This window comes from Salvelinus namaycush, chromosome 28 (genome assembly GCF_016432855.1).
Source record: "Salvelinus namaycush isolate Seneca chromosome 28, SaNama_1.0, whole genome shotgun sequence".
Lineage (NCBI taxonomy): Eukaryota > Metazoa > Chordata > Actinopteri > Salmoniformes > Salmonidae > Salvelinus > Salvelinus namaycush.
The window spans coordinates 43,670,864-43,698,277 of NC_052334.1; the positions used below are offsets into that span (position 1 = coordinate 43,670,864).

The window sequence follows — 27,414 nt, forward strand, 5'->3', positions numbered from 1 at the left end:
TATGATAAGCTGTAGACCACACTATCTACCAAGAGAGCTCTCATATATATTATTCGTAGCCGTCTATTTCCCACCACAGAACGATGCTGGCACTAAGACCACACTCAACCAACTCTATAAAGCCCATAAGTAAACAAGAAAATGCTCATCCAGAATTGGCGCTCCTAGTGGCCGGGGACTTTAATGCAGGCACACTTAAATCCGTTTTACCTCATTTCTACCAGCATGTCACATGTGCAACCAGAGGATTAAAAAAAAAACAGGCCACCTTTACTCCACACACAGAGATGCAAACACAGCTCTCCCCCACCCTCCATTTGGTAAATCGGACCATAATTATATCCTGATTCCTGCTTACAAGCAAAAACTAAAGCAGAAAGTACCAGTGACTTGCTCAATACGGAAATGGTTAGATGACACGGATGCTACGCTACAGGACTGTTTTCCTAACACAGACTGAAATATGTTCTGGGATTCATCCAATGGCATTGAGGAGTATACCACCTCAGTCATCGGCTGCATCAATAAGTGCATCGACGACGTTGTCCCCACAGTGACCGTATGTACATATCCCAACCAGAAGCCATGGATTACAGGCAACACCTGCATCAAGCTAAAGGCTAGAGCTGGCACTTTCAAGGAGCGGGACACAAATCCAGACGCTTATCAGAAATCCCGCTATGCCCTCAGGCGAACCATCAAACGCGTCTATACAGGATTATGATTGAATCCTACTACACCAGCTCTGACGCTCGTCAGATGTGGTGGGCTTGAAAACTATTAGGGACTACAAAGGGAAACGCAGACGCGAGATGCCTAGTGACGGGAGTCTACCCGATGAGCTAAATGCCTTTTTATGCTCGCTTCGAGGCAAGCAACACTGAAGCATGCACGGGAGCACCAGCTGTTCTAGATGACTGTGTGATAACGCTCTTGGTAGCCAATGTGAGCAAGACCTTTAAACAGGTCAACATTCACAAAGCCGCGTGGCCAGACGGATTACCAGGACGTGTACTCAAAGCATGCGCGGACCAACTGGCAAGTGTCTTCACTGACATTTTCAACCTCTCCATGACCGAGTCTGTAATACTGACACCATAGTGCCCACGAAGCTCATCACTAAGCTAAGGACCCTGGGACTAAACACCTCCCTTAGCAACTGGATCCTGGACTTCCTGACGGGCCGCCCCCAGGTGGTAAGGGTAGGCAACAACACGTCTGTCACGCTGATCCTCAACACTGGGGCCCCTCAGGGAGTTGTACTTAGTCCCCTCCTGTACTCCCTGTTTACCCACGACTGCGTGGTCAAACATGACTCCAACACCATTAAGTTTACTGACGACACAACAGTGGTAGGCCTGATCACCGACAACGATGAGACAGCCTATAGGGAGGAGGTCAGAGACCTGGCAGTGGTGCCAGGACACAACCTCTCCCTCAATGTGAGCAAGACAAAGGAGCTGATCGTGGACTACAGGAAAAGGCGGGCAGAACAGGCCCCCATTCACATTGACGGGGCTGTAGTGGAGCGGGTCGAGAGTTTCAAGTTCCTTAGTGTCCACATCACCAACAAACGATCATGGTCCAAACACACCAAGACAGTCGTGAAAAAGGCACGACAACACCTTTTCCCCCTCAGGAGATTGAAAAGATTTGGCATGGGTCCCCAGATCCTCAAAAGGTTCTACAGCTGCACCATCAAGAGTATCCTGACCGTAAGGCGCTACAGAGGGTAGTGTGTACGGCCCAGTACATCACTGGGGCTAAGCTTCCTGCCATCCAGGACCTATATACGAGGTGGTGTCAGATGAAAGCCCAAAAAAGTGTCAGAGACTACAGTCACCCATGTCATAGTCTGTTTTCTCTGCTACCGCACGGCAAGTGGCACTAGAGCGCCAAGTCTAGGACCAAAAGGCTCATTAACAGCTTCTACCCCAAGCCATAAGACTGCTGAACAATTAATCAAATGGCCACCGGACAATTTACATTGACACCCCCCTCCCCACCCCCATTTGTTTTGTACACTGCTGCTACTCGCTGTTTTATTATCTATGCATAGTCACTTCACCCCAACCTACATGTACAAATTACCTCGACTAACCTGTACCCCCGCATATTGACTCAGTACCAGTACCCCCTGTATATAGCCCCGTTGTTATTTTGTGTTACTTTTTATTATTTTTTACTTCAGTTTATTTGGTCAATATTTTCTTAACTCTTCTTGAACTGCACTGTTGGTTAAGGGCTTGTAAGTAAGCATTTCACGGTAAGGTCTACACTTGTTGTATTCGGCGCATGTGACAAATACATTTTGATTTGATTTGAAACCAGACGCTTTGGCGGCTCCATCCCTGGGAAAGATCTCTCTCCTCCACCTCCCACCTCCTACTCTCTCCCACCCCAGAGAGGAAGTTTCAGGAATAGACAGGAGCAGGGTTTTTTTCTTGTTTTCCTATTCCTTGCTCCATCCACAAATCATTTCCCTCTAACAACTACCATCCCTGCATATATATCTAGTGTCTCTCCTGGACCCATGCCAGGAAAAAGAGAGGAATAATTAAGTTGGACAAGGGTGAAAGAGCAAGAGAGAAATACAGAGGCAAGGAGAAAGGGGAAAAGGAGACGTGTAGTGGAAGTTGAAGGGGAGAGTAACAAGGAGAGCAAGCTGGGGAGGGGGAAGGGAGGAGGGCAAGAGTGCTGAAGAGAAAGAATATTGAAAAACGGGATAACGAGAGATCTACTTACTGTACTAGAAAATGCTGTGCCTGGAAAATACCCAAGGACCACAAATCATCATTTTATTTCATTTTTTTAACTATGAGAGGAAGAGATAATAAACATCTCTGTAGCAGAGGAACACAACAGAGCAGCCGGTTGGCAAAAAATGGAAAGTCACTTCATCCCTGATGATACACCACAGGGCAACCACACACACACTCCTCCTCCATCTCAACTCTTCCTCCACCACTTTGAAAGATGAGCCTCAGTTACATATTTCAGTCAACACTTAGAGACGACGAAAGTAGTGTTCAACTATATGGAAAAGGGTAGCCTATGCATGTAGCCATTCTGTAGCTGTGTGTGTGTGTGTGTGCACCTATACGCGATTATTATTATTTGTATTATTCTGCTTTTACTGTGTGTGTGTTTGCCAACCTCAATGGTGTGTCTGTGCGCATAAGTGTGTGTATGCAGTGGGCCACAGCTTATAGTAACCCACACAGACCGTAGCGTCACTTTCCCGCCACACTCTGTGCGTCCTTCTGGACTGTCCTGATTTGTGCCAAAATGACCAGGTGCCTTCAACTCCACTCGAGCTGCCCAACCAGCCTCCACCCACCCTTTACACAACCCAGGAACTACACACACACTTGTCCTGCTAGTCACACATGTCGCTCTCCCAAAATATACCTCAATGGTCTGAGATCATAGAGCTAGCGTATATAGCTTGCATCTTCACTGAGCCACTAAGAAAATGATGACCCATTGCAGGAAAATAACATTTAAGTGTAGTGCCACTTGCTTTAAAGAAACCTTTGGTTTCCTTGGTTCAGAGATAAACTGAATGGTAAACTCCCAAAGATGATATAAAGTACAGTGCCTTCAGAAAGTATTCACACCTCTTGACTTTTTCCACTTTTTCTTTTTTGTTGTGTTACAGCCTGAATTTAAAATGTATTAAATTGAGATTTAGTGCCACTGATCTACACACAATGTCAAAGTGGAATTCTGTTTTGAGACATTTTTACAAATTTAATAAAAAATGTAAAGCTGAAATGTCTTGAGTCAATAAGTATTCAACCACTTTGTTTAGGGCAAGCCTAAATATATTCAGGGGTAACAAATTTGCTTAACAAGTCACATAATAAGTTACATGGACTCACTCTGTGTGCAATAATATTGGTTAACATGATTTTTGAATGATTACCCCATCTCTGTACCCCACACATATACGGATATTTGTAAGGTCTCTCAGTCAAGTAGTGAATTTCAAGCCCAGATTCAACCACAAAGACCAGAGAGGTTTTCCAATGCCTCGCAAAGAATGGCACCCACCTATTGTTAGATGGGTAGAAATTAAAAAGAGCAGACACTGAATATCCCTTTGAGCATTGTGAAGTTATTACACTGAACAGAAATGTTAAACGCAACAACTTCAAAAAATTTACTGAGTTACAGTTCATATAAGGTAATCCGTCAATTAAATTAAATAAATGAGGCTCTAATCTATGGATTTCACATCACTGGGAATACCGATATGCATCTGTTGGTTACAGATACCTTAAAAAAAGGTAGGAGCGTGGATCAGAAAACCAGTCAGTATCTGGTGTGAACACAATTTGCCTCATGCAGCCCAACACATCTCCTTCGCACAGAGTTGATACGGCTGTTGATTGTGGCCTGTGGAATGTTGTTCCACTCCTCTTCAATGTCTGTGAGTAGTTGCTGGATATTGGCAGGAATTGGAACACGCTGTCGTACATGTCAATCCAGAGCAACCCAAACATACTTAATGGGTGACATGCATGGTGAGTATGCAGGCCATGGAAGAACTGGGGCATTTTTAGTTTCCAGGAATTGTGTACAGATCCTTGCAATACGGGGCTGTGCATTATTATGATGAAACATGAGTTGATGGCGGCGGATGAATGGTACGACAATGGGCCTCAGGATCTCGTCACGGTATCTCTGTGCATTCAAATTGCTATCGATAAAATGCAATTGTGTTCCTTGTCCGTTGCTAGCCCATACCATAACCCCACGGCCACCATGGGGCACTCTGTTCACAACGTTGACATCAGCAAACCACTTGCACACACTACGCCATACACACTGCCATCTGCCTGGTACAGTTGAAACCGGGATTCATCCATGAAGAGCACACTTCTCCAGCGTGCCAGTGGCCATCGTAGGTGAGCATTTGCCCACTGAAATCGGTTACGACACCAAACTGCAGTTAGGTCAAGACCCTGGTGAGGACGACGAGCATGCAGATGACAGTTTGTGTAGAAATGATTTGGTTGTGCAAACCCACTGTTTCATCAGCTGTCTGGGTAGCTGGTCTCCGATGATACCACAGGTGAAGAAGCCGGATGTGGAGGTAATGGGCTGGGGTGGTTACACGTGGTCTGCGGTTTTAAGGCCAGTTGGACGTACTGCCAAATTCTCTAAAACAACGTTGAAGTCAGCTTATGGTAGAGAAATTAACATTCAATTCTCTCGAAACAGCTCTGGTGGACATTCTTGCAGTCAGCATGCCAATTGCATGCTCCAAAACTGCACATATTAGAGTGGCCTTTTATTGTCCCCAGCAGGTGGACAATAAATAAGGTGCACCTGTGTAATAATCATGCTGTTTAATCGGCTTCTTGATATGCCACACTTGTCAGGTGGATGAATTATCTTGACAAAGAAGAAATGCTCAATAACAGGGATGTAAACCAATTTGTGCATACAATTTAAGAGAAATCAGATTTTTGTGCATATGGGAAATTTCTGGGATGTTTTATTTCATGAAACATGGGATCAAAGCTTTACATGTTGTGTTTATATTTCTGTTCAGTATAATTACGCTTTGGATACACCCAGTCACTACAAAGATACAGGCATCCTTCCCAACAGTTGCCGGAGAGGAAGGAAATTGTGATTTTAAAACAGTTATAGTGTTTAATGGCTGTGATAGGAGAAAACTGAGGATGGATCAACAACATTGTAGTTACTCCACAATATTAACCTAAATGACAGAGTGAAAAGAAGGACGTTGGTAGAGAATAAAAATATTCCAATAGCATCCTGTTTGCATTAAGGCACTATAGTAATACTGCAAAAAAAATGTGGCAAAGAAATTAACATTTTGTCCTGAATACCAAGCAATATGTTTGGGGCAAATCCAACACATCACTGAGTATCACTCTTCATATTTTCAAGCATGGTGGTGGCTACATCATGTTATGGTTATGCTCGTCATCGGCAAGTACTAGGGAGTTTTTTTTCAAGATAAAAATACACAGAATAGAGCTAAGCACAGACAAATCCTGGAGAAAGAGAGCTTGGAGAGTTAAAAAATTATGGGCAAATATTGTGCAATCCAGATGTGCAAAGCTCTTAGAGGCTTATCCAAAAAGACATTAGAAGCCAAAGGTGATTCTAATGTGTATTGACTCAGAGGGTTGAACATGTGTTTTATTTTTCATGAATTAAAGATATATTAGTGTTTATTTTTCATGAATCTCAACTGTGAGGGAACAATAATTGCTTGCTGTTTAATATAGACTTCCTACTTTCTTGTTAGAAAATGTATAGTGGCTATAGCAGAGGGTCATGGGAACCAGTCAAGGTGTTAGATGCTTTCCCAGCATGCATTTGGAGGGGCATCAAGGTGTAGGCAGCAAAATAGACTGGGTTGTTCATGACCTTTCAGCCTTTTCTCTACTGTAATGGACACGGCCATCTCGACTTGGTATTGTGGCTCAGCTTGAAAGGATAAGGACTCAGAGTGTGTGTGTGTGTGTGTGTGTGTGTGTGTGTGTGTGTGTGTGTGTGTGTGTGTGTGTGTGTGTGTGTGTGTGTGTGTGTGTGTAATTGAGTCATGCAATTGAGTTTCCATTCATTAAAGGGCCAAAAGGAGTGTGACAATGTCTGTAGCTAGGTTTCCATCCACTTGTTGAAATATTTTCAAGCGATTTATCAAATACTTGCATTCAAATGATATACATTTTACCCGCGGAGGTGTGTTTCCATCAAACTGGCTTGTTGTGGATAAAAAGCTGTGCGTAATGATGTAGTGCACATAAAAAGCACTTTGTTGTATAACTTTTCATTTGCCATTTTTAACTCTTTCGGTGGTTTTGCCACAGAAAGTCTTGTGATAACAGCACATTCGCCCACTCTGGTCCTGGCACACGTGCTCTGTCCTACGGCTCGCAGGTACAGTGCAGAGGGTACATGAGATTAGCCTAGCACTGATCATCATTTTCACATCATACAAATTAAGATATTTATATATAACTATATTCATGGGAAATGAGCATCAAGCTCATCACCGTGCACTTTCTCTAAACCGTGAATGCTTTCCCAGGTCCTGGTGGGAAGGACCACACAACATAGTGTCTCGTGACTGCAGTTTACTTAGACATTACAGGTATTCTATCAACAATTGCGCAAAAAAAGCATTTCCACTGCCATTTGTTGCTTGATCCATTTGACCGGCAAAAAATGATCCACCCGTCTAGCGTATTTTGTTTTGTCGACATATAGGAACGTTTATTGACAATCATGCTGATTTCTATTAGGCCTGTCGTGAGTATTTTTTTTAACCTAAATATACTTTACTCACATGAAAATGATTGTATGGAAACATATTTTGTGAGTGGTTTAGTGTGTGTTTGGGATTATGAGTGTTTTTCTGTACAATAAAGTGAAATTGCAAATGAATGTAAACTTACCCGGATCTTTATGGTCCGTGTTTTCCCACCACAGTTCTTTTTCAGGAGCATTTTCTGAGGGGAACCAAGGAGAAAGACTGATTAGCAAACATACCTCTTTGGACCAACTTCATCCCTCGGCACACTAACACTGACTCATTTCAAAACACCACTGAATAATAATAATGCATTTATTTGTAGAAAACACTTCATACAAAGAATGCAGTTTAAACTTCACAATTAGGGGGACGTTTATTCCTCAGAGAGCAGTCAATGTGTTTCATTATGAGTGAGGAGCAAATTAATGTTTGTTGATGTCACAGCAACTGACTATTGTGAGTCAATTAAGAATTATAATCAAGAAAGTGACCGGAGTGCAGCTGCTGCTAAACCAAAGAAGCCAGTCAATGAAGCTTATGTAACATCCTGTCAAAGACTCCTTCCCAGTCCACCCAGCAGAACCATTCTCGTAAGTGACAGAGGCCCTTTACAATCGAGGAATTGTCTGGGGGGGAGGCGGGAGACTGGTGCTTTTGAAGAGGAACAGGGCTCTTGGAAGAGGGGAGTAGAATGGAAACGCAAGACTCCTGCTGTTGTGGAGGGAGGGAGAGTTGGTTTGGATACCCCCTTAACAACAATGTGAGTACAGTCCGTTTAGAATTTGAAAGTATGGTGACTATCATTAAATAGCCCTTAAAATGTCCTCTGTGTCACCCCTGAAACCTTATATGCATTTCAGTCATTTGAAGACAACAAAGAATATTCCGATTTTTTTTCAAGGCGCATATCTGACAAACCGATCATTTGTTGCAATAAATCTGCCACACAAACGGTTTGCGATGACAATCGTTTCCTATACTTCTTTCACAAATCAGGCAACGTTTTTAAGAACCCAATTCATACAGTCCAATTTGACCACATCCTTGACGGGATAAGCCTTTTACACCTCCCATGCACATGCCAGCAAGTTCAGGAGTGGGAGCAGACATGGGGCGATGTGGGTAGGCTTCTATTTGAATAGATCCATTGAATATACACCATCACAAATAAACCCAATTATTCATTTGTTTACGCAGGTCCTAAGAACCATTTTCAAAAGAATAGAATAGTATGTTTTGAGTTGAATTACGTTACTGGTCTATGCAGCCTATAGGATACATGGCTGCGCCATGCAAATGAAATCAATAATTCCTTATTTTATTCATTAAACAGACAAGACACACATATTTCATAGTAAGAATATAATGGAATATAACAGAATAAAATACAACTAATATTTTTCCTACACAACACACAAAACAGTGAAATTTTGAAACAGAGCCCACGCCCATGTTTTTTTGATCCACTTCCCAGTCGACACGGTGGGTTCGGGCCTATTCCGTTTGAGACTCGGGGGACTCGGCATCGACTCGGACTCGGGGGGCTTCATACGGGCCGAGCTCTTCCCGAGTTAGGCAGAGTCATATTACTCTGGCTTCCGGCTAATGGTACTCGGGCCGAGTCTACCTCAGTATACCTGGCCCCTTCGGCCAATCCTGGCTTAATATAATGACATTTGCAATTTGTGTGACATTGAAAAATATCCTGCATGGAACTTTTGACAGTAGCAATGGGCTGCCTGTGCATTCTGAGAAGACAGAGGAAAATAAAACAGCGTATCTAAACCGGGTAACTTATGAATTGCTGAACCTAAACATAGAACATAGACAAAGTTTGATTCCAGATAGACAAAGTTTGATTCCAGATTGAGACCTCACATCACCAAGTCAACAATAGGCTACTATTTCCTGTCAGTTTTACAAATCTGTGATTGCAATTTTCAGCATAGCAAATAGCAGCATACATGTATCGTCAATTGCCAACATCAATGCTGGAGGGTACTATCTATTTATTCAATTCCATTCCTTTATTTAGATTTGTGTGTATTAGGTAGTTGTTGTGGAATTGTTAGATTACATGTTAGATATTGCCTCACTGTTGGAACTATAAGCACAAGCATTTCGCTACACTCGCAATAACATCTGCTAACCATGTGTATGTGACCAATAAAATTTGATTTGATTTGGAAAGTCAGGCGCCAAGTCCGGCTCGAGCGGCAAAGCAGACCGCTCGAACAGCAGAGGCCACCACTGCTTGATCGTGTGTTTTTGTTTTATTTAGAGGTAATGCAAAAAAAAAAGTGTGTTGTCTATCAACAATGACAAGCCACCGGGGTCTGACAACTTGGATGGAAAATTACTGAGGATAATAGCGGACGATATTGCCGCTCCTACTTGCCACATCTTCAATTTAAGCATACTAGAAAGGGTGTGCCCTCAGGCTTGGAGGGAAGCAAAAGTAATTCTGCTACCTAGTAAAGCCCCCATTACTGGCTCAAATAGCCGACCAATCAGCCTGTTATCAACCCTTAGTAAACTTTTGGAAAAAATGGTCTTTGACCAGATACTATGCTATTTTACAGTAAACAGATTGACAACAAAATTTCAGCATGCTTGTAGAGAAGGACATTCAACAAGCACAACACTTACACAAATGATTGGCTGAGAGAAATTGATGATAAAAGATTGCGGGGGCTGTTTTGTTAGACTTCAGTGCGGCTTTTGACATTATCGATCGTAGTCTGCGGCTGGCAAAACGAATGTGTTATGGCTTTACACCCCCTTCTATATTGTGGATAAAGAGTTACCTGTCTAACAGAACACAGAGGGTGTTCTTTAATGGAAGCCTCTCCAACATAATCTAGGTAGAATCAGGAAGTCCCCAGGGCAGCTGTGTAGGCCCATTAGTTTTTTCAATCTTTACTAATGAATTGCCACTGGCTTTGAGGAAAGCCAGAGTGTCTATGTATGCAGATGTCTCAACATTATACATGTCAGCTACTACAGCGACTGAAATGACTGCATCACTTAACCTCACTAGGGAGTGTTGGACGCTAGCGTCCCACCTGGCCAACATCCAGTGAAATTGCAGAGCGCCAAATTCAAAAACAGAAATACTCATTATAAAAATTCATGAAACATACAAGTGTTATACATGGGTTTAAAGATAAACTTCTTGTTAATCCAACCACGGTGTCAGATTTCAAAAAGGCTTTACGGCGAAAGCATACCGTGCGATTATCTGAGAACAGCGCCCAGCAGACAAATCATTACAAACAGTAAGAAGCCAAGTAGAGGAGTTACACAAGTCAGAAATAGTGATAAAATGAATCATTCACCTTTGCTGATCTTCATATGTTTGCACTCAAAAGACTCCCATTTACTCAATAATTGTTTGTTTTGTTCGATAAAGTCCATGTTTATATCCAAAAACCTCAGTTTTGTTAGCGCGTTTTGTTCAATAATCCACTGTCTCAAACAACATCCGGTGAAATTGCAGAGCGTGAAACTCAAAACAGAAATTCTCATAATAAACATACATAAAAGATACAAATGTTATACACCAGCTTAAAGATAAACTTTTTGTTAATCCAACCGCTGTCAGATTTCAAAAAGGCTTTACGGCAAAAGCAAACCATGCGATTATCTGAGAACAGCGCCCAGCAGGCAAATCATTACAAACAGTTAGCAGCCAAGAAGAGGAGTAACAAAAGTCAGAAATAGCAATAAAATGTATCACTTACCTTTGATGATCTTCTTATGGTTGCACTCCGAAGACTCCATGTTACACAATAAATGTTTGTTTTGTTCGATAATGTCCCTCTATGTCCAAAAACCTCAGTTTTGTTGGTTCTGTTCAGCAATCCATTGGAACAAAGCGCGGTCACAGCAGACAGACGAAAAATCAAAAAAGTACAATAAAAGTTTGTAGAAACATGTCAAACGATGTTTAAAATCAATCCTCAGGTTGTTTTTGTCATAAATAATCAATAATATTTCAACCGGACAAAAGCTTCGTCAATAGAAAAGGAGAAACAAGAAAGACATGCGCTGGACTCATGTCTGGAAATTTCCACTGTCCTCTCATTGAAAGTGCTGTATCTCCCTCATTGTTCAGAGTAAAAGCCTGAAACAGTGCCTAAAGACTGGCCGCATGTAGAAGAAGCCATAGAGATCGTGAACTAGGTCCTAAGTCTTTGTATGATTGATAGGCTTTCAATGAAAAACAGCCTTTCAAAATAATAGTACTTCCTGGATGGATTTTCCTCAGGTTTTCGCATGCCATATCAGTTCTGTTATACTCACAGACATTATTTTAACAGTTTTGGAAACTTTAGAGTTTTCTATCCAAATCTACCAAGTATATGCATATCATAGTTTCTGGGCCTGAGTAGCAGGTAGTTTACTATGGTCACGCTTTTCATCCAAAATTCAGAATGATGCCCACTACCCTAGTGAAGTTAACAAAGAATTGCAGTTAGTTACTGAGTGGGTGGCAAGGAATAAGTTAGTCCTCAATATTTCTACAACTAAAAGCATTGTATTTGGGACAACTCATTCACTAAACCCTAAACCGCAACTAAATCTTGTAATAAATAATGTGGAAATTGAGCAAGTTGAAGTGACTAAACTGTTTGGAGTAACCCTGGATTGTAAACTGTCCGTAGCTAACATGGGGAGAAGTATGTCCATAATAAAGCGCTGCTCTACCTTCTTAACAGCACTATCAACAAGGCAGGTCCTACAGACCCTAGTTTTGTCGCACCTGGACGACTGTTCAGTCATGTGGTCAGGTGCCACAAAAATTGTAATTGGCTCAGAACAGGGCAGCACGGCTGGCCCTTGGATGTACACAGTGGGCTAATATTAATAATATGCATGTCAATCTCTCCTGGCTCAAAGTGGAGGAGAGATTGACTGCATCGCTACTTGTATTTATGAGAGGTTGAATGCACCGAGCTGTCTGTTTGAACTACTGGCACCCAGCTCGGACACCCATGCATACCCCACAATACATACCACAAAAGGTATCTTCACAGTCCCCAAGTCCAGAACAGACTATGGGAGGCACACAGTGTTACATAGAGCCATGACTACATGGAACTCTATTCCACATCAAGTAACTGATGCAAGCAGTAAAATTATATTTAAAAAACGGATTAAAAAAACACCTTATCGAAGAGCGGGGACCGTGAAGCAACACAAACATAGACAGACACACACACAGACACACACACACACACTATAACATACACACTATACACACACACGTACACATGGATTTTGTACTGTAGATATGTGGTAGCGGTGGAGTAGGGGCCTGTGGTAGCCATGCTGGTTAAGTGTGCCTTGAATTCTAAATAAATCACAGACAGTGTCACCAGCAAAGCACCATCACACCTCCTCCTCCATGCTTCACGGTGGGAACCACACATGATCATCCGTTCACATACTCTGCGTCTCACAAAGACACGGCGGTTGGAACCAAAAATCTCATCAGACCAAAGGACAGATTTCCACCTCTCTAATGTCTATTGTTTGTGTTTCTTGGCCCAAGCAAGTCTCTTTATTATTATTGGTGTCCTTTAGTAGTGGTTTCTTTGCAGCAATTCGGCCATGAAGGCCTGATTCACGCAGTCTCCTCTCAACAGTTGATGTTGAGATGTGTTTGTTACTTGAACTCTGTGAAGAATTTATTTGTGCTGCAATTTCTGAGGCTGGTAACTCGAATGAACTTATCCTCTGCAGCAGAGGTCACTCTGGGTCTTCCTTTCCTGTGGCGGTCCTCATGAGAGCCAGGTTCATCATAGCGCTTGATGGTTTTTGTGACTGCACTTGAAGAAACTTTCAAAGTTCTTGAAATGTTCCGCATTGACTGAACTTTATGTCTTAAAGTAATGATGGACTGTCGTTTCTCTTTGCTTATTTGTGCTGTTCTTGCCATAATATGGACTTGGTCTTTTACCAAATAGGGCTATCTTCTGTATACCACCCCTACCTTGTCACAACACATCTGACTGTCTCAAATGCATTGAGAAGGAAAGAAATTCCACAAATGAAAGTTTAATGAGGAACACCTGTTAATTGAAATGCATATCATGAGGCTGGTTGAGAGAATGCCAAGAGTGTGTCAAGCTGTCATCAAGGCAAAGGGTGGCTACTTTGAAGAACTTTGTATAACACTTTTTGGTTACTAAATGATTCCATATGTGTTATTTCATAGTTTGATGTCTCCACTATTATTCTACAATGTAGAAAAGAAAAACCCTTGAATGAGTAGGTGTGTCCAAGCTCTTGACTGGTACTGTGTGTATTCAGACCCTTTGCTATGAGACTCGAAATTGAGCTCAGGTGCATCCTGTTTCCATTGATCATCCTTGAGATGTTTCTACAACTTGGAGTCCACCGGTGGTAAATTCAATTGATTGGATATGATTTGGAAAGGAACACACCTGTCTATAAAAAGGTCTCAGTGCATAGTTGACAGTGCATTTCAGAGCAAACATCAAGCCATGAGGTCAAAGGAATTGTCCGTAGAGCTCTAAGAAAGGATTGTGTCGAGGCACAGATCTGGGGAAGAGTAACAAAAAATGTATGCAGCGTTGAAGGTCCCCAAGAACACAGTGGCCTCCATCATTCTTAAATGGAAGAAGTCTGGAACCACCAACTCTTCCTAGAGCTGGCCACCCGGCCAAACTGAGAAATCAGGGGAGAATGGCCTTGGTCAGGGAGGTATCCAAGAACCCAAAGTTCACTCTGACAGAGCTCTAGAGTTCCTCTGTGGAGATGGGAGAACCTTCCAGAAGGACAATCATTTTGCAGCACTCCACCAATCAGGCCTTTATGGTAGTGGCCAGACGGAAGCCACTCCTCAGTAAAAGGCACACGACAGCCCACATGGAGTTTGCCAAAAGGCACCTAAAGGACTCTCAGACTATGAGAAACAAGATCCTCTGGTCTGATGAAACCAAGATTGAACTCTTTGGCCTGAATGTCAAGCTTCACATCTGGCACCATCCCTATGGTGAAGCATGGTGGTGGCAGCATCATGCTGTTGGGATGTTTTTCAGCGGCAGGAACTGGGACACTAGTCAGGATCGAGGGAAAGATGAACGGAGCAAAGTACAGAGAGATCCTTGATGAAAACCTGCTCAAGACCTCAGACTGGGGCGAAGGTTCACCTTCCAAAAGGACAATGACCCAAAGCACACAGCCAAGACAACACAGGAGGGGCTTCGGTACAAGTCTCTGAATGTCCTTGAGTGGCCCAGTCAGAGCCCGGACTTGAACCCGATTGAACATCTCTGGAGAGACCTGAAAATAGCTGTGCAGCGACACTCCCCATCAAACCTGACAGAGCTTGAAAGGATCTGCAGAGAAGAATGGGAGAAACTCCCCAAATACAGGTGTGCCAAGCTTGTAGCATAATACCCAAGAAGACTTGAGGCTGTAATCGCTGCCAAAGGTGCTTCAACAAAGTACTGAGTAAAGGGTCTGAATACTTATGTAAATGTGATTTAAGTTTTTTGTTTTTAATAAATTAGCAAAAATAACCTGTTTTTGCTTTGTCATTATGGGGTACTGTTTGTAAATTGATGAAGGGGGGAAAAAACAATTGAATACATTTTAAAATAAGGCTGTAACGTAACAAAATGTGGAAAAAGTCAAGAGGTCTGAATAATTTCCGAATGCCCTGTATATCTCTCGATCTGTTTGACTCGGTGTTGAAATTGAAAACCTCTGGGATTATTGTGTTGTGTTGATTGTAGATTGGGATTCTTGGGATTTTTTTGTGGTGTCAAAATCGGACTAATTATTAAGAACTTATTTTGCTAATTGTTTCTGTTATTCAAATGTGCTGTCAGGAGAAACACTTTCACGTCCAAGGCAACAGATGGAGAGACAAAGAAGTTGGAGACAGAGACGGAGGCAGAAAGGATAGGACTGAACACAGCATGATACATTTACATACATACATACATACATTACATTATCTGGAAATAATGGACGATTTGGTACTGCCGAGTTTCTTAGTTCCAGATAATGCACAGAGCAGAGGCGTTAAGCTGCATTTGCGTTTGTTTAAGCTGCTTTCTAGTGACATTTATTTGGATAAATCCATGCTAGTGGACATATGTAGTGCCTGTTGAGGGATGAGACAAAGTCTAATTAATCTATTTAAATACAAGGTTTAAAATGAGAAAATGTCATGTGTATTTTATGTTTCTTGTTCATAGTTGATAGCTGCAATATTACTACTTACATTTAAAATGTATTTTTTCTTGTGGGGGGGGTAGAATCAAGTGGATTTGGGCCATTGCTGGGCTGATTCTGGCCCCAAAATCGCAGCTTTGGCTCAGTTCAGGCTGCCAGATCTGGAACGAATAACTCGGGCCTAGTCTGTACCGTCGTCATTCATTTCGGACAGGCCGGATCCGGCTGCCAGACCCTGGCAAGCAGTTTTAGATCTGGCATGCCGGAATCAGGCCAGATGTTTGTGTTACCTCGGTTTCATCTTTTTCATTACATTCACTCCGCATTGTTAGGGAGCAGGCGTAGTCTTACATTGAGAGTATCTTCATCATGATACCGATAGAAAATAATAGAAAACTAGATTTTCAAACGAATGCGAGTCTTGTGTTCATACACTTAATTTAGGCTATATTATTGCATGCTAAATGTTTCTGATCAGGAATAGATGAGAAAACTAATAGATGACCTATACCACCTCCACTTATTTGCCCAGCCAGAGAGACAATTAACCAAATACAGAGATTCAGTGAAATAAAATCACATTATCAGACAAGTCACAGGCTTTTGGTCGGGAGTAGGCCAAGGCTACTAAGTGAAGAGCAAAATAATCCACTTGTTAAGCTACATAACATGCTGGCAAAATGTTCTGATCACTGCTAATAAATTAGCCAACTAGACAAGATGACCTTGAACAGAACTCACCTCAACTTAGCTAACATTCGGGCTTCTGGTTTAGCATGTGAATGGAAAAGAAACTTGTGGACGAGGCTCCTACGCATTAGTTCATTTTGCCAAATTCTTACTTTGCATTCCACTTTCTTACATATCAGATTTGATTGATGTGTTTGTAAGTTACCTTTTTGATTCAAATGTCACACGATTTGAGGAGGAGAAGACCTGTAACTATTGTTTCAACCTTGATGGTAAACGTGAATTGTAATGGCGCCGACTCCGGTCCAACCGTTACGGAGTCTCATGCGCTCACACTCCCCACAGATCTTCAGAACCTCCGTACACTTATTTGGCCATCCTTAAGACACATTGTACGTGTTGCACTGATTGAAGACTCCCTGAGTCAGGACAGTTCCGTTTTACTGTTATGGGGTTTTCTGTCTTTGGTTATCTATCGACCTACTTTACCATTTTGTGAATGCCATTTCAGATGTATTTCACTACTCCTGCTATGGAGCCTCTCCGCGTTAGGATAGGACTGTTTTCGGTTTATATGCACCGACGCTACACAAACGTGTCAACCTGCTGTCACCATTCGCTGGGGAAGGAGACTTTGGTTTTGGGTGGGAGGGGGAGTGACCTTGTTTGGTCTTATTTAAAAAATAAAAAAATCTTTAATATTTTTTTCTTTGCTTTTTTCATCAGTTTTCTCTTATCTTTGCAAATGCTTGGTCTGTTTTCACACATTTTTCCTTTCAATATTTTAGATGGCTAAAACAACACTAATAATGGTAATATTGGAATAGGTAGGCCTAATCCTATAAAGTTACTTTGGAAAACAATGAATAATCCTGTCAAGGATTTTACACATTAAAGATCACTAAAGGCTACAAAACTCCAGGTTCAGTAAGGTTTTCCATTCAGACTTTAACTCCAAAGCCAGTGGGGTTGCAATTTTGGTTAGTAAAATAATACATTTCTCTACTACTAATGTTATTTCAGACAGTAAATGGGATATTTAAGATAAAATGCTCCCAATTTTGATGATGTTGAATTTGCCAATGGGTTGCTGGGGAAATTCCCTTCTCTGAACACCCATCTTTTGTTATTTGGCGGTGATCTGAATTGTGTTATTTGCCCGGCTTTAGACCGCTCAAACGCCAGAACTATGTCTCCTATGTCAAAGTCCTTCTCAGATTTTATGGTTCAGAATGGGTGTACAGATCCCTGAAGATTTCAGAATCCCCAGGCAAGAGAGTATTCCTTCTTTTCATATGTACACCATTCTTTTTCTCATATTGACTATTTCTTTATTGATCATAAGTTACTTCCAAATGTCACCTCTTCTGAATATTTACCCATTGTATTTTCTGACCATGGACCTTCAGCCCTCGACATAGTCCTATCAGGACAAACTCGTTCTCCTCTCTGTTGGAGATTCAACTCTCTTCTCCTGTCTGATGCAGACTTCTGTAACGTTATCTCCACTTCTATTGAACATTTTTCTTTTTTCAAATCAGACAAACTCAACCTCTCATTCTCTCTTATGGAAATCACTTAAGGCCTATCTTAGAGGAACAAAACTTGGAAACCTAAACTATAAGAACTCTCGAAAGCCATCCTTGATTTAGACCACCAGTATGCCTTGACGTCATCTCCAGAGCTATATAAGCAACGCTGAACTTACAATCTGAATTCTATCTCTTGTCCACTACAGATGCAGAACAGTTGCTATTGCATTCACGTGGCACCTACTATGAACATGGCGACATGGCAAGTCATCTGCTCGCACACCAATTAAAACGCAGCGCTGATTGCTCAAATTAAAGATTCCGCTCATAGCTTGATTTCTGACCCTACGGGGATCAATGACACCTTCAAATCTTTCTATTCCTCCCTGTATACATATATTACTGGGCTGCCAACTTTCAGATATTGCCATTCTGGTTACATGCTCCAGATACCCCATGGTGCCACCTAGAGGCACATTCTTGTATTTCTGCTTCTCTTCCTGCTTTGCTCTTCTCTCCCAGCATTCCCCTCTCGCTATACTGGCAAGCCTGTAGTGCTGTCCACACTTAAGATTTAGTACCAGTTTCGAAGGCATTTTCTGTTCTCCTCTGCATCTACTATGGGTCCTATTGATAAGAACCACTTATTCCCCACTTCCCTAATAGATAATACCTTTCCTTGTCCAGTAAGAGAAAGCATTAAGTCCTTCCAAGACTTATATGTAAATAATGTTTTTCTAGTTTTCTCAACCTGGCCTCTAAATAATCTTTGCCTCCATCTCACGGATAGGTAGGGAAGGGACTGGGGGCGTTGATGTGTTGTGTGGAGGGAGGGTGGTTTGGATATGGTAAAATCTTTGTACTTACATTGATGTACATTTTGTAAAACTTGAATAATTTTTTGTATTTTTTATTAAAAACTTAGCTAACATTTCCCAGCCTAATTGTAACCTAACCAATATCCAAACTGAGATTCAGTGAAAACAAAAATCTGACATTGATTTCATACAGAGGATCCCCCACACTTTCTCAAAGCAGCGTGACTTCGCGTGATGGGTGAAGTGACAAAGGCAGAACTTTACCACAACCATAACTAGGTTGGTTGCCGGCAATACCTTTCTGATATAAAGAAAATTCTGCAAAAAGTTGGTGGCATGCTAAAGTTGGCAGAAAAACATTTTCGTATGAATGGGATACTACAGACAATGGCCCGTGCCACATCTGAGCAATTGATTCGGATAAGCATGAGCCAGTGGATAAGAAGTAAAGACACCAAAAAATGGGATAGACATTTGAAAATAAATCAATTCATTGCCCTATCATGATGGAACGGTCCTCAACCCCTGTGTATGAGTGTCTGTGCGTGTGTCTGTGACTTTAAACAAAAGTTTAAAAAGTGTTGATAGGGGTCAGAATATGTCACACCATCAAATTTTTGGCTTTTACATCACTCTTACAGAACTTCCACGTGGGCAAGGATATTGGAAATGTAATCAAATTTAATTGGATGACAACTTGTTTTTAACTAGGACAGAAGAATTTATAACAGACTTTTTCAAACATAACATAGGTACAGAAGATCCCCTTATTGTATGGGACACTTTTAAATGTATCACAACTCAGGATATGACCCAGATGCAGACACGGGAGAAGGATAGTACAGTTCTCAGATGATTTATTAGGAACACGGGGCAGGCAAAGGGCAGGTCGAGGGCAGGCAGAGGTTCGTGATCAGGTCAGAGTCAGGCAGGTACAGGACGGCAGGCAGGCACGGGGTCATGGCAGGCAGAGGTTTGTAATCAGGTCAGAGTCAGGCAGGTACAGGACGGCAGGCAGGCACGGGGTCAGGGCCGGCAGAATGGTCAGAACCGGGAAAAACTAGGAAACAGAACTAGAGAAACAGGAAAGTGGAAGAGAACGCTGGTAAGACCTGACAAGACGAACTGGCAACAGACAAACAGAGAACACAGGTATAAATACACAGGGGATAATGGGAAGATGGGCAACACCTGGAATGGGATGGAGACAAGCAAAAAGACAGGTGAAACAGCTCAGGGTGCGACAAAATGTGCCTTTAGGTCAAAAGAGTTCATATTAAAAAAGAAAATGGAGGGACTAACGGTACAGATAGATAGTAATAAAAACTGTACCATAGAGGCACAGAATACAAAAAGAAATGGAGGAACTTATTCAAGAAAGAGCAAGTGTAATGGAATATGGGGAAAATAATTTTGTGCATTTTATTCATCTTCAAAATATAAATGCTACCAAAAATATTTGACTGAAACCAAACAAATCACCAAACAATATTTTGAAAGAGGAAGCAAAGTACTTTAAGTATATGTTTTTGTTTCAGTCTCTTCCATCTCCACTGACCATGGTTCAGTGTAAGGATTTTTTTCTATTAATAATGTAAAATCAACAGCTATACAGAAAGACTCATGTGAAGGCCAAATTACAGAGGAGGAACATGCAATTAAAGCCTTTAAGTCCGGGAAAACTCCAGGGATGGATGGCATACCAGTTGAGGTACACCAAATCTTTTTTGATATAGGCCCGTTATTAGCATGTTTTAACCACTCCTATAAAAATGGTAGATTATACTCAACAAGAAGGTCTGATTTCATTATTATTGAAACAGGACCCAAGTGGTAAATATAAAGATCCAGTCCATTAAAATAATTGGAGGGCCCCTTAGACTTCAGTGTAATGCTGCAATTTTTTTAGCAAAATGCATAGCGCATAGAATTAAAATGGTATTGTTGGATATTATTAATCCTAATCAGACAGGTGTTTTACATTTACACTATATATTGGAAATAATATAAGTCCTGGAAACAATAGATCACTATGAAAAATCTGGGAAACCAGGCCTGGTATTCATAGCTGAATTTGAAAAGGCTTTTGATAAAGTACAACTGGAATTTATATATAAATGCATGGAATATTTCAATTTTGGAGAATCTCTTATACAATGGGTTAAAGTTATGTATAGTAACCCTAGGTGTAAAATAGTAAATAATGTCAACTTCTCAGGAAGTTTTAAACTGTCCAGAGGAGTAAAACAAGGTTGTCCACTATTGGCATATATATTTATTATGGCCATTGAAATGTTAGCTATTCAAATCAGATCCAACAATAATATCAAGGGGCTAGAAATCCAGGACTTAAAAACAAAGGTGTCATTGTACAGTCCTGGCCAAAAGTTTTGAGAATGACACAAATATTAATTTCCACAAAGTTTGCTGCTTCAGTGTCTTTATATATTTTTGTCAGATGTTACTATGAATACTGACGTATAATTACAAGCATTTCAGAAGTGTCAAAGGCTTTTATTGACAATTACATGAAGTTGATGCAAAGAGTCAATATTTGCAGTGTTGACCCTTCTTTTTCAAGACCTCTGCAATCTGCCCTGGCATGCTGTCAATTAACTTCTGGGCCACATCCTGACTGATGGCAGCCCATTCTTGCATAATCAATGCTTGGACTTTGTCAGAATTTGTGGGTTTTTGTTTGTCCACCCGCCTCTTGAGGATTGACCACAAATTCTCAATGGGATTAAGGTCTGGGGAGTTTCCTGGCCATGGACCCAAAATATCGATGTTTTGTTCCCGAGCCACTTAGTTATCACTTTTGCCTTATGGCAAGGTGCTCCATCATGCTGGAAAAGGCATTGTTCGTCACCAAACTGTTCCTGGATGGTTGGGAGAAGTTTCTCTCGGACGATGTGTTGGTACCATTCTTTATTCATGGCTGTGTTCTTAGGCAAAATTGTGAGTGAGCCCACTCCCTTGGCTGAGGAGCAACTCCACACATGACTGGTCTCGGGATGCTTTACTGTTGGCATGACACAGGACTGATGGTAGCGCTCACCTTGTCTTCTCCGGACAAGATTTTTTCCAGATGCCCCAAACAATCGGAAAGGGTATTCATCAGAGAAAATGACTTTACCCCAGTCCTCAGCAGTCCAATCCCTGTCCCTTTTGCAGAATATCAGTCTGTCCCTGATGTTTTTCCTGGAGAGAAGTGGCTTCTTTGCTGCCTTTCTTGACACCAGGCCATCCTCCAAAAGTCTTTGCCTCACTGTGCATAAAGATGCACTCACACCTGCCTGCTGCCGTTCCTGAGCAAGCTCTGTACTAGTGGTGCCCCGATCCCGCAGCTGAATCAACTTTAGGAGACGGTCCTGGAGCTTGCTGGACTTTCTTGAGTGCCCTGAAGCCTTCTTCACAACAATTGAACCGCTCTCCTTGAAGTTCTTGATGATCCGATAAATGGTTGATTTAGGTGCAATCTTACTGGCAGCAATATCCTTGCCTGTGAAACCCTTTTTGTGCAAAGCAATGATGACGGCACGTGTTTCCTTGCAGGTAACCATGTTTGACAGAGGAAGAACAATGATTCCAAGCACCACCCTCATTTTGAAGCTTCCAGTCTGTTATTCGAACTCAATCAGCATGACAGAGTGATCTCCAGCCTTGTCCTCGTCAACACTCACACCTGTGTTAATGAGAGAATCACTGACATGATGTCAGCTGGTCCTTTTGATGCAGGGCTGAAATGCAGTGGAAATGTTTTTTGGTGATTCAGTTCATTTGCATGGCAAATAGGGACTTTGCAATTAATTGCAATTCATCTGATCACTCTTCATAACATTCTGGAGTATATGCAAATTGCCATCATACAAACTGAGGCAGCAGACTTTGTGAAAATTTGTGTCATTCTCAAAACTTTTGGCCACGACTGTACGCTAATGATTCATGTTCTTTTAAATCCACAATTTGGATCCCTCCACAGCCTCATAAAGTATCTAGATCATTTTTCTAACCTCTCTGGATTACAACCAAATTATGATAAATTGATGATATTACATATTGGATCACAAAAAAATACAACTTTTACATTACCGTGTAGTTTAGCAATAAAGTGGTCTGACGGTGAAGTGGACATACTCGGTATTCATATCCCAAAAGAAAGAAATGATCTCATCACGATACATTTTAATAGAAAGTTAGCAAAAATAAATACGGTCTTGCTACCATTGAAACGGAAAATCACCCTGATTAACTCTTTAGTCATATCCCAGTTTGCTTATGGCCTAGCGACTTGTTTTTTAACATATATGAGCAACAAAATATTACATTTCATTTGGAATGGTAAGACAAACAAAATTAAACGGGCCTATTTATGTAATGATTATGATTTCAGAGGGCAGAAATGATTAAATATTAAAGCATTAGACCTCTCACTAAAGTCTTCAGTCATACAAAAGCTATACTTGAATCCAAACTGGTTCTCTAGCAGATTAGTAGGAATGTCTCACCCCATGTTCAAGAATGGCCTTTTCCCCTTTATTCAGATTACAACCTCTCACTTTCGGTTAATTGAAAATGAAATCACCCCCACAATATCGCTATTTTTAAAACAAGCAATAGAAAGTTGATTGCAAATTCAGTTTAATCCACCAGAAAAAAAACAGGACAAATTTTACAACAAATATTATGGTTAAACTCAAATATAGAGTTGAAGTCGAAAGTTTACATACACTTAGGTTAGAGTCATTAAAACTCGTTTTTCAAACACTCCACAAATTTCTTGTTAACAAACTATAGTTTTGGCAAGTCGGTTAGGACATCTACTTTGTGCATGACACAAGTAATTTTTCCAACAATTGTTTACAGACAGATTATTTCACTTATAATTCACTGGATCACAACTACAGTGGGTCAGAAGTTTACATACACTAAGTTGACTGTGCCTTTAAACAGCTTGGAAAATTCCAGAAAATCATGTCATGGCTTTAGAAGCTTCTGATAGGCTAATTGACATCATAGGAGTCAATTGGAGGTGTACCTGTGGATGTATTTCAAGGCCTACCTTCAAACTCAGTGCCTCTTTGCTTGACATCATGGGAAAATCAAAGGAAATCAGCCAAGACCTCAGAAAACAAATTGTAGACCTCCACAAGACTGGTTCATCCTTGGGAGCAATTTCCAAATGCCTAAAGGTACCACATTTATCTGTACAAACAATAGTACGCAAGTAAAAACATCATGGGACCACGCAGCCGTCATTCCACTCAGGAAGGAGACGCGTTCTGTCTCCCAGAGATGAACGTACTTTGGTGCGAAAAGTACAAATCAATCCCAGAACAACAGAAAAGGACCTTGTGAAGATGCTGGAGGAAACAGGTACAAAAGTATCTATATCCACAGTAAAACGAGTCCTATATCGACATAACCTGAATGGCCGCTCAGCAAGGAAGAAGCCACTGCTCCAAAACCGCCATAAAAAAGCCAGACTACGGTTTGCAACTGCACATGGGGACAAAGATCCTACTTTTTGAAGAAATGTCCTCTGGTCTGATGAAACAAAAATAGAATTGTTTGGCCATAATGACCATCGTTATGTTTGGAGAAAAAAGGGGGAGGCTTGCAAGCCGAAGAACACCATCCCAACCGTGAAGCAGGGACTGGTGCACTTCACAAATAAGATGGCATCATGAGGCAAGAAAATTATGTGAATATATTGAAGCAACATCTCAAGACATCAGTCCTTCCTGTTTGGCCCTGTCCGGGGGTATCTTCGGATGGGGCCACAGTGTCTCCTGACCGCTCCTGTCTCAGCCTCCAGTATTTATGCTGCAGTAGTTTATGTGTCGGGGGGCTAGGGTCAGTTGGTTATACCTGGAGTACTTCTCCTGTCTTATCCAGTGTCCTGTGTGAATTTAAGTATGCTCTCTCTAATTCTCTCGTTCTCTCTTTCTTTCTCTCTCTCTGAGAACCTGAGCCCTAGGACCATACGTCAGGACTACCGGGCATGATGACTCCTTGCTGTCCCCACTCCGCCTGGCCTTGCTGCTATTCCAGTTTCAACTGTTCTGCCTGCGGTTATGGAACCGCCACCTGTCCCAGACCTGTTGTTTTTCAACTCTTAATGATCGGCTATGAAAAGCCAACTGAAAATTATTCATGATTATTATTTGACCATGCTTGTCACTTATGAACATTTTTGAACATCTTGGCATAGTTCTGTTATAATCTCCACCCGGCACAGCCAGAAGAGGACTGGCCACCCCTCATAGCCTGGTTCCTCTCTAGGTTTCTTCCTAGGTTTTGGCCTTTCTAGGGAGTTTTTCCTAGCCACCGTGCTTCTACACCTGCATTACTAGCTGTTTGGGGTTTTAGGCTGGGTTTCTGTACAGCACTTCGAGATATTAGCTGATGTACGAAGGGCTATATAAAATAAACTTGATTGATTGATTGATCTGTCAGGAAGTTAAAGCTTGGTTGCAAATGGGTCTTCCAAATGGACAATGACCCCAAGCATTCTTCCAAAATTGTGGCAAAATGGCTTAAAACCTGTTGAGGATAGAGGGAGCTATTTACACTTTGGGGGAAAATCGTGCCCAATTTAAATGGCCTCGTACTCTATTCTTGCTCGTACAATATGCATATTATTATTACTATTGGATAGAAAACACTCTCTAGTTTCTAAAACCGTTTGAATTTTGTCTGTGAGTAAAACAGAACTCATTTGGCAGCACACTTTCTGACCAGGAAGTGGAAAGTCTGAAAATTATGCTCTGTTCAAGGGCCTGCCTATAAATGGGCATGATACGTATGAGTATACATGCACGTCATACACCTTCCCCTAGATGTCAAGATGAAGTGAGAGAAAAAATGAAGTGTTTATCTTGGTCTGAGGTGGAATATATCCTCTTGGCACGACGAGTCATCCATTTCCTGTTTTCTGGAGAGCGCGAAGGTGGACCTGGAATTGCCTTCTGAAAAGCCGTCGTTATAGGCGACTACTATCTCCGGCTTTGATTTTATTTGATACATGTCACAATATCATCGTAAAGTATGTTTTTTCAATATAGTTTTATTAGATTTTTGAAATTTATTCGGGACGTTAGGCGTGTTGCGTTGTGTGCCTTTGTTCAGAAAGGAGAGCTTCGAGCCACTTGGCCAGTGTGCTTGCTAATTCAAGAGGGAAAAGCGATGTTCTAAATCCAAACAACGACTGTTCTGGACAAAGGACCCCTTGTCCAACATTCTGATGGAAGATCACCAAAAGTAGGACCCATTTTGTGATGCTATTTCATATATCTTTCGAACTGTATACTAGTAGTTTTGCGCCCAGATTTTGGGCACTCTCTCGCTATAACGTAAGGTGGATGTCGTAATGAAGATATTTTTAGAATTCTAACACTGCGATTGCATTAAGAACTAGTGTTACTATCATTTCCTATACAACATGTATTTTTTTGTAATGTTTATGAATAGCTATTTGGTCAGAATAGGTGAGAGTCTAATAGAAATATCCGCACATTCTGGGAAAAAGAAGCTACGTTAGCATAATGGATAACCACTGATTTCAGCTCTAAATATGCACATTTTCGAACAAAACATAAGTGTATGTATAACCTGATGTTATAGGACTGTCATCTGAGGAAGGTTTATGAAGGTTAGTGAAAATTAATATCTTTTGCTGGTTTATTCGCTAACGCTAACGTGCCTATTGCTATCGCTAACGTGCCTTGATGAATGAATGCGGAAGTGTGGTAGGCTATTGTAGTAAGCTAATATAATGCTATATTGTGTTTTCGCTGTAAAACACTTAAAAAATCTGAAATATTGGCTGGATTCACAAGATGCTTGTCTTTCATTTGCTGTACACGATGCATTTTTCAGAAATGTTTTATGATGAGTATTTAGGTATTCCACGTTGGTCTCTATAATTACTCTGGCTGCTTCGGTGCTATTTTTGACGGTAGCTGTGATGGTAGCTGCAATGTAAAACTGATTTATACCTCAAATATGCACATTTTTCGAACAAAACATAGATTTATTGTGTAACATGTTATAAGACTGTCATCTGATGAAGTTGTTTCTTGGTTCGTTTGGTTGGTTCTTGGTTAGTTAGGTTGGCTTTGTGCATGCTACCTGTGCTGTGAAAAATGTCTGTCCTTCTTTGTATTTGGTGGTGAGCTAACTGTAACGGCTGTCCTCCTCCTCTTCGGAAGAAGAGGAGGAGTAGGGATTGGACCAAAGCGCAGCGTGATAATTTGACATAATGATTTATTAAAGAAAAGACGAAAACACAAAAACTCTGTAACAACTACAAAACAAATAAATGATGTAGACAGACCTGGACCTGAGAACTTACATATAACACGAAGAACGCACGAACAGGTACAGACTACAACAAACGAACAAACAAACCGAAAACAGTCCCGTGTGGTGCAACATACACAGACACAGAAGACAATCACCCACCAACAAACAGTGTGAACAGCCTACCTTTATATGGTTCTCAATCAGAGGAAACGTCAAACACCTGTCCCTGATTGAGAACCATATAAGGCTAATTACACCTGACCTAAACATAGAAACACAAAACATAGAATGCCCACCCCAACTCACGCCCTGACCAACTAAACACATACAAAAATAACAGAAAACAGGTCAGGAACGTGACACTAACATAAATATACGTGCTGTTTTCGCTGTAAAACATTTAAAAAATCGGACATGTTGACTGGATTCACAAGATGTGTATCTTTCATTTGCTGTATTGGACTTGTTAATGTGTGAAAGTTAAATATTTCTAAAAAATATTTTTTGAATTTCGCGCTCTGCCTTTTCAGTGGAATGTGGGAGGAGTTCC

General features: G+C 41.2%; 1 protein-coding gene across 1 annotated transcript in view; it reads right to left on the reverse strand.

Moving 5' to 3' along the window:
- The window catches only part of si:dkey-16j16.4, a 61,074-nt gene that overhangs the window by 4,050 nt on the left and 29,610 nt on the right, over nucleotides 1-27,414 (reverse strand). The window contains exon 4 of the mRNA XM_038967541.1: nucleotides 7,446-7,499. Within this exon, the coding sequence (XP_038823469.1) occupies nucleotides 7,446-7,499 (54 nt within the window). The remainder of the gene's footprint in view (nucleotides 1-7,445; nucleotides 7,500-27,414) is intronic.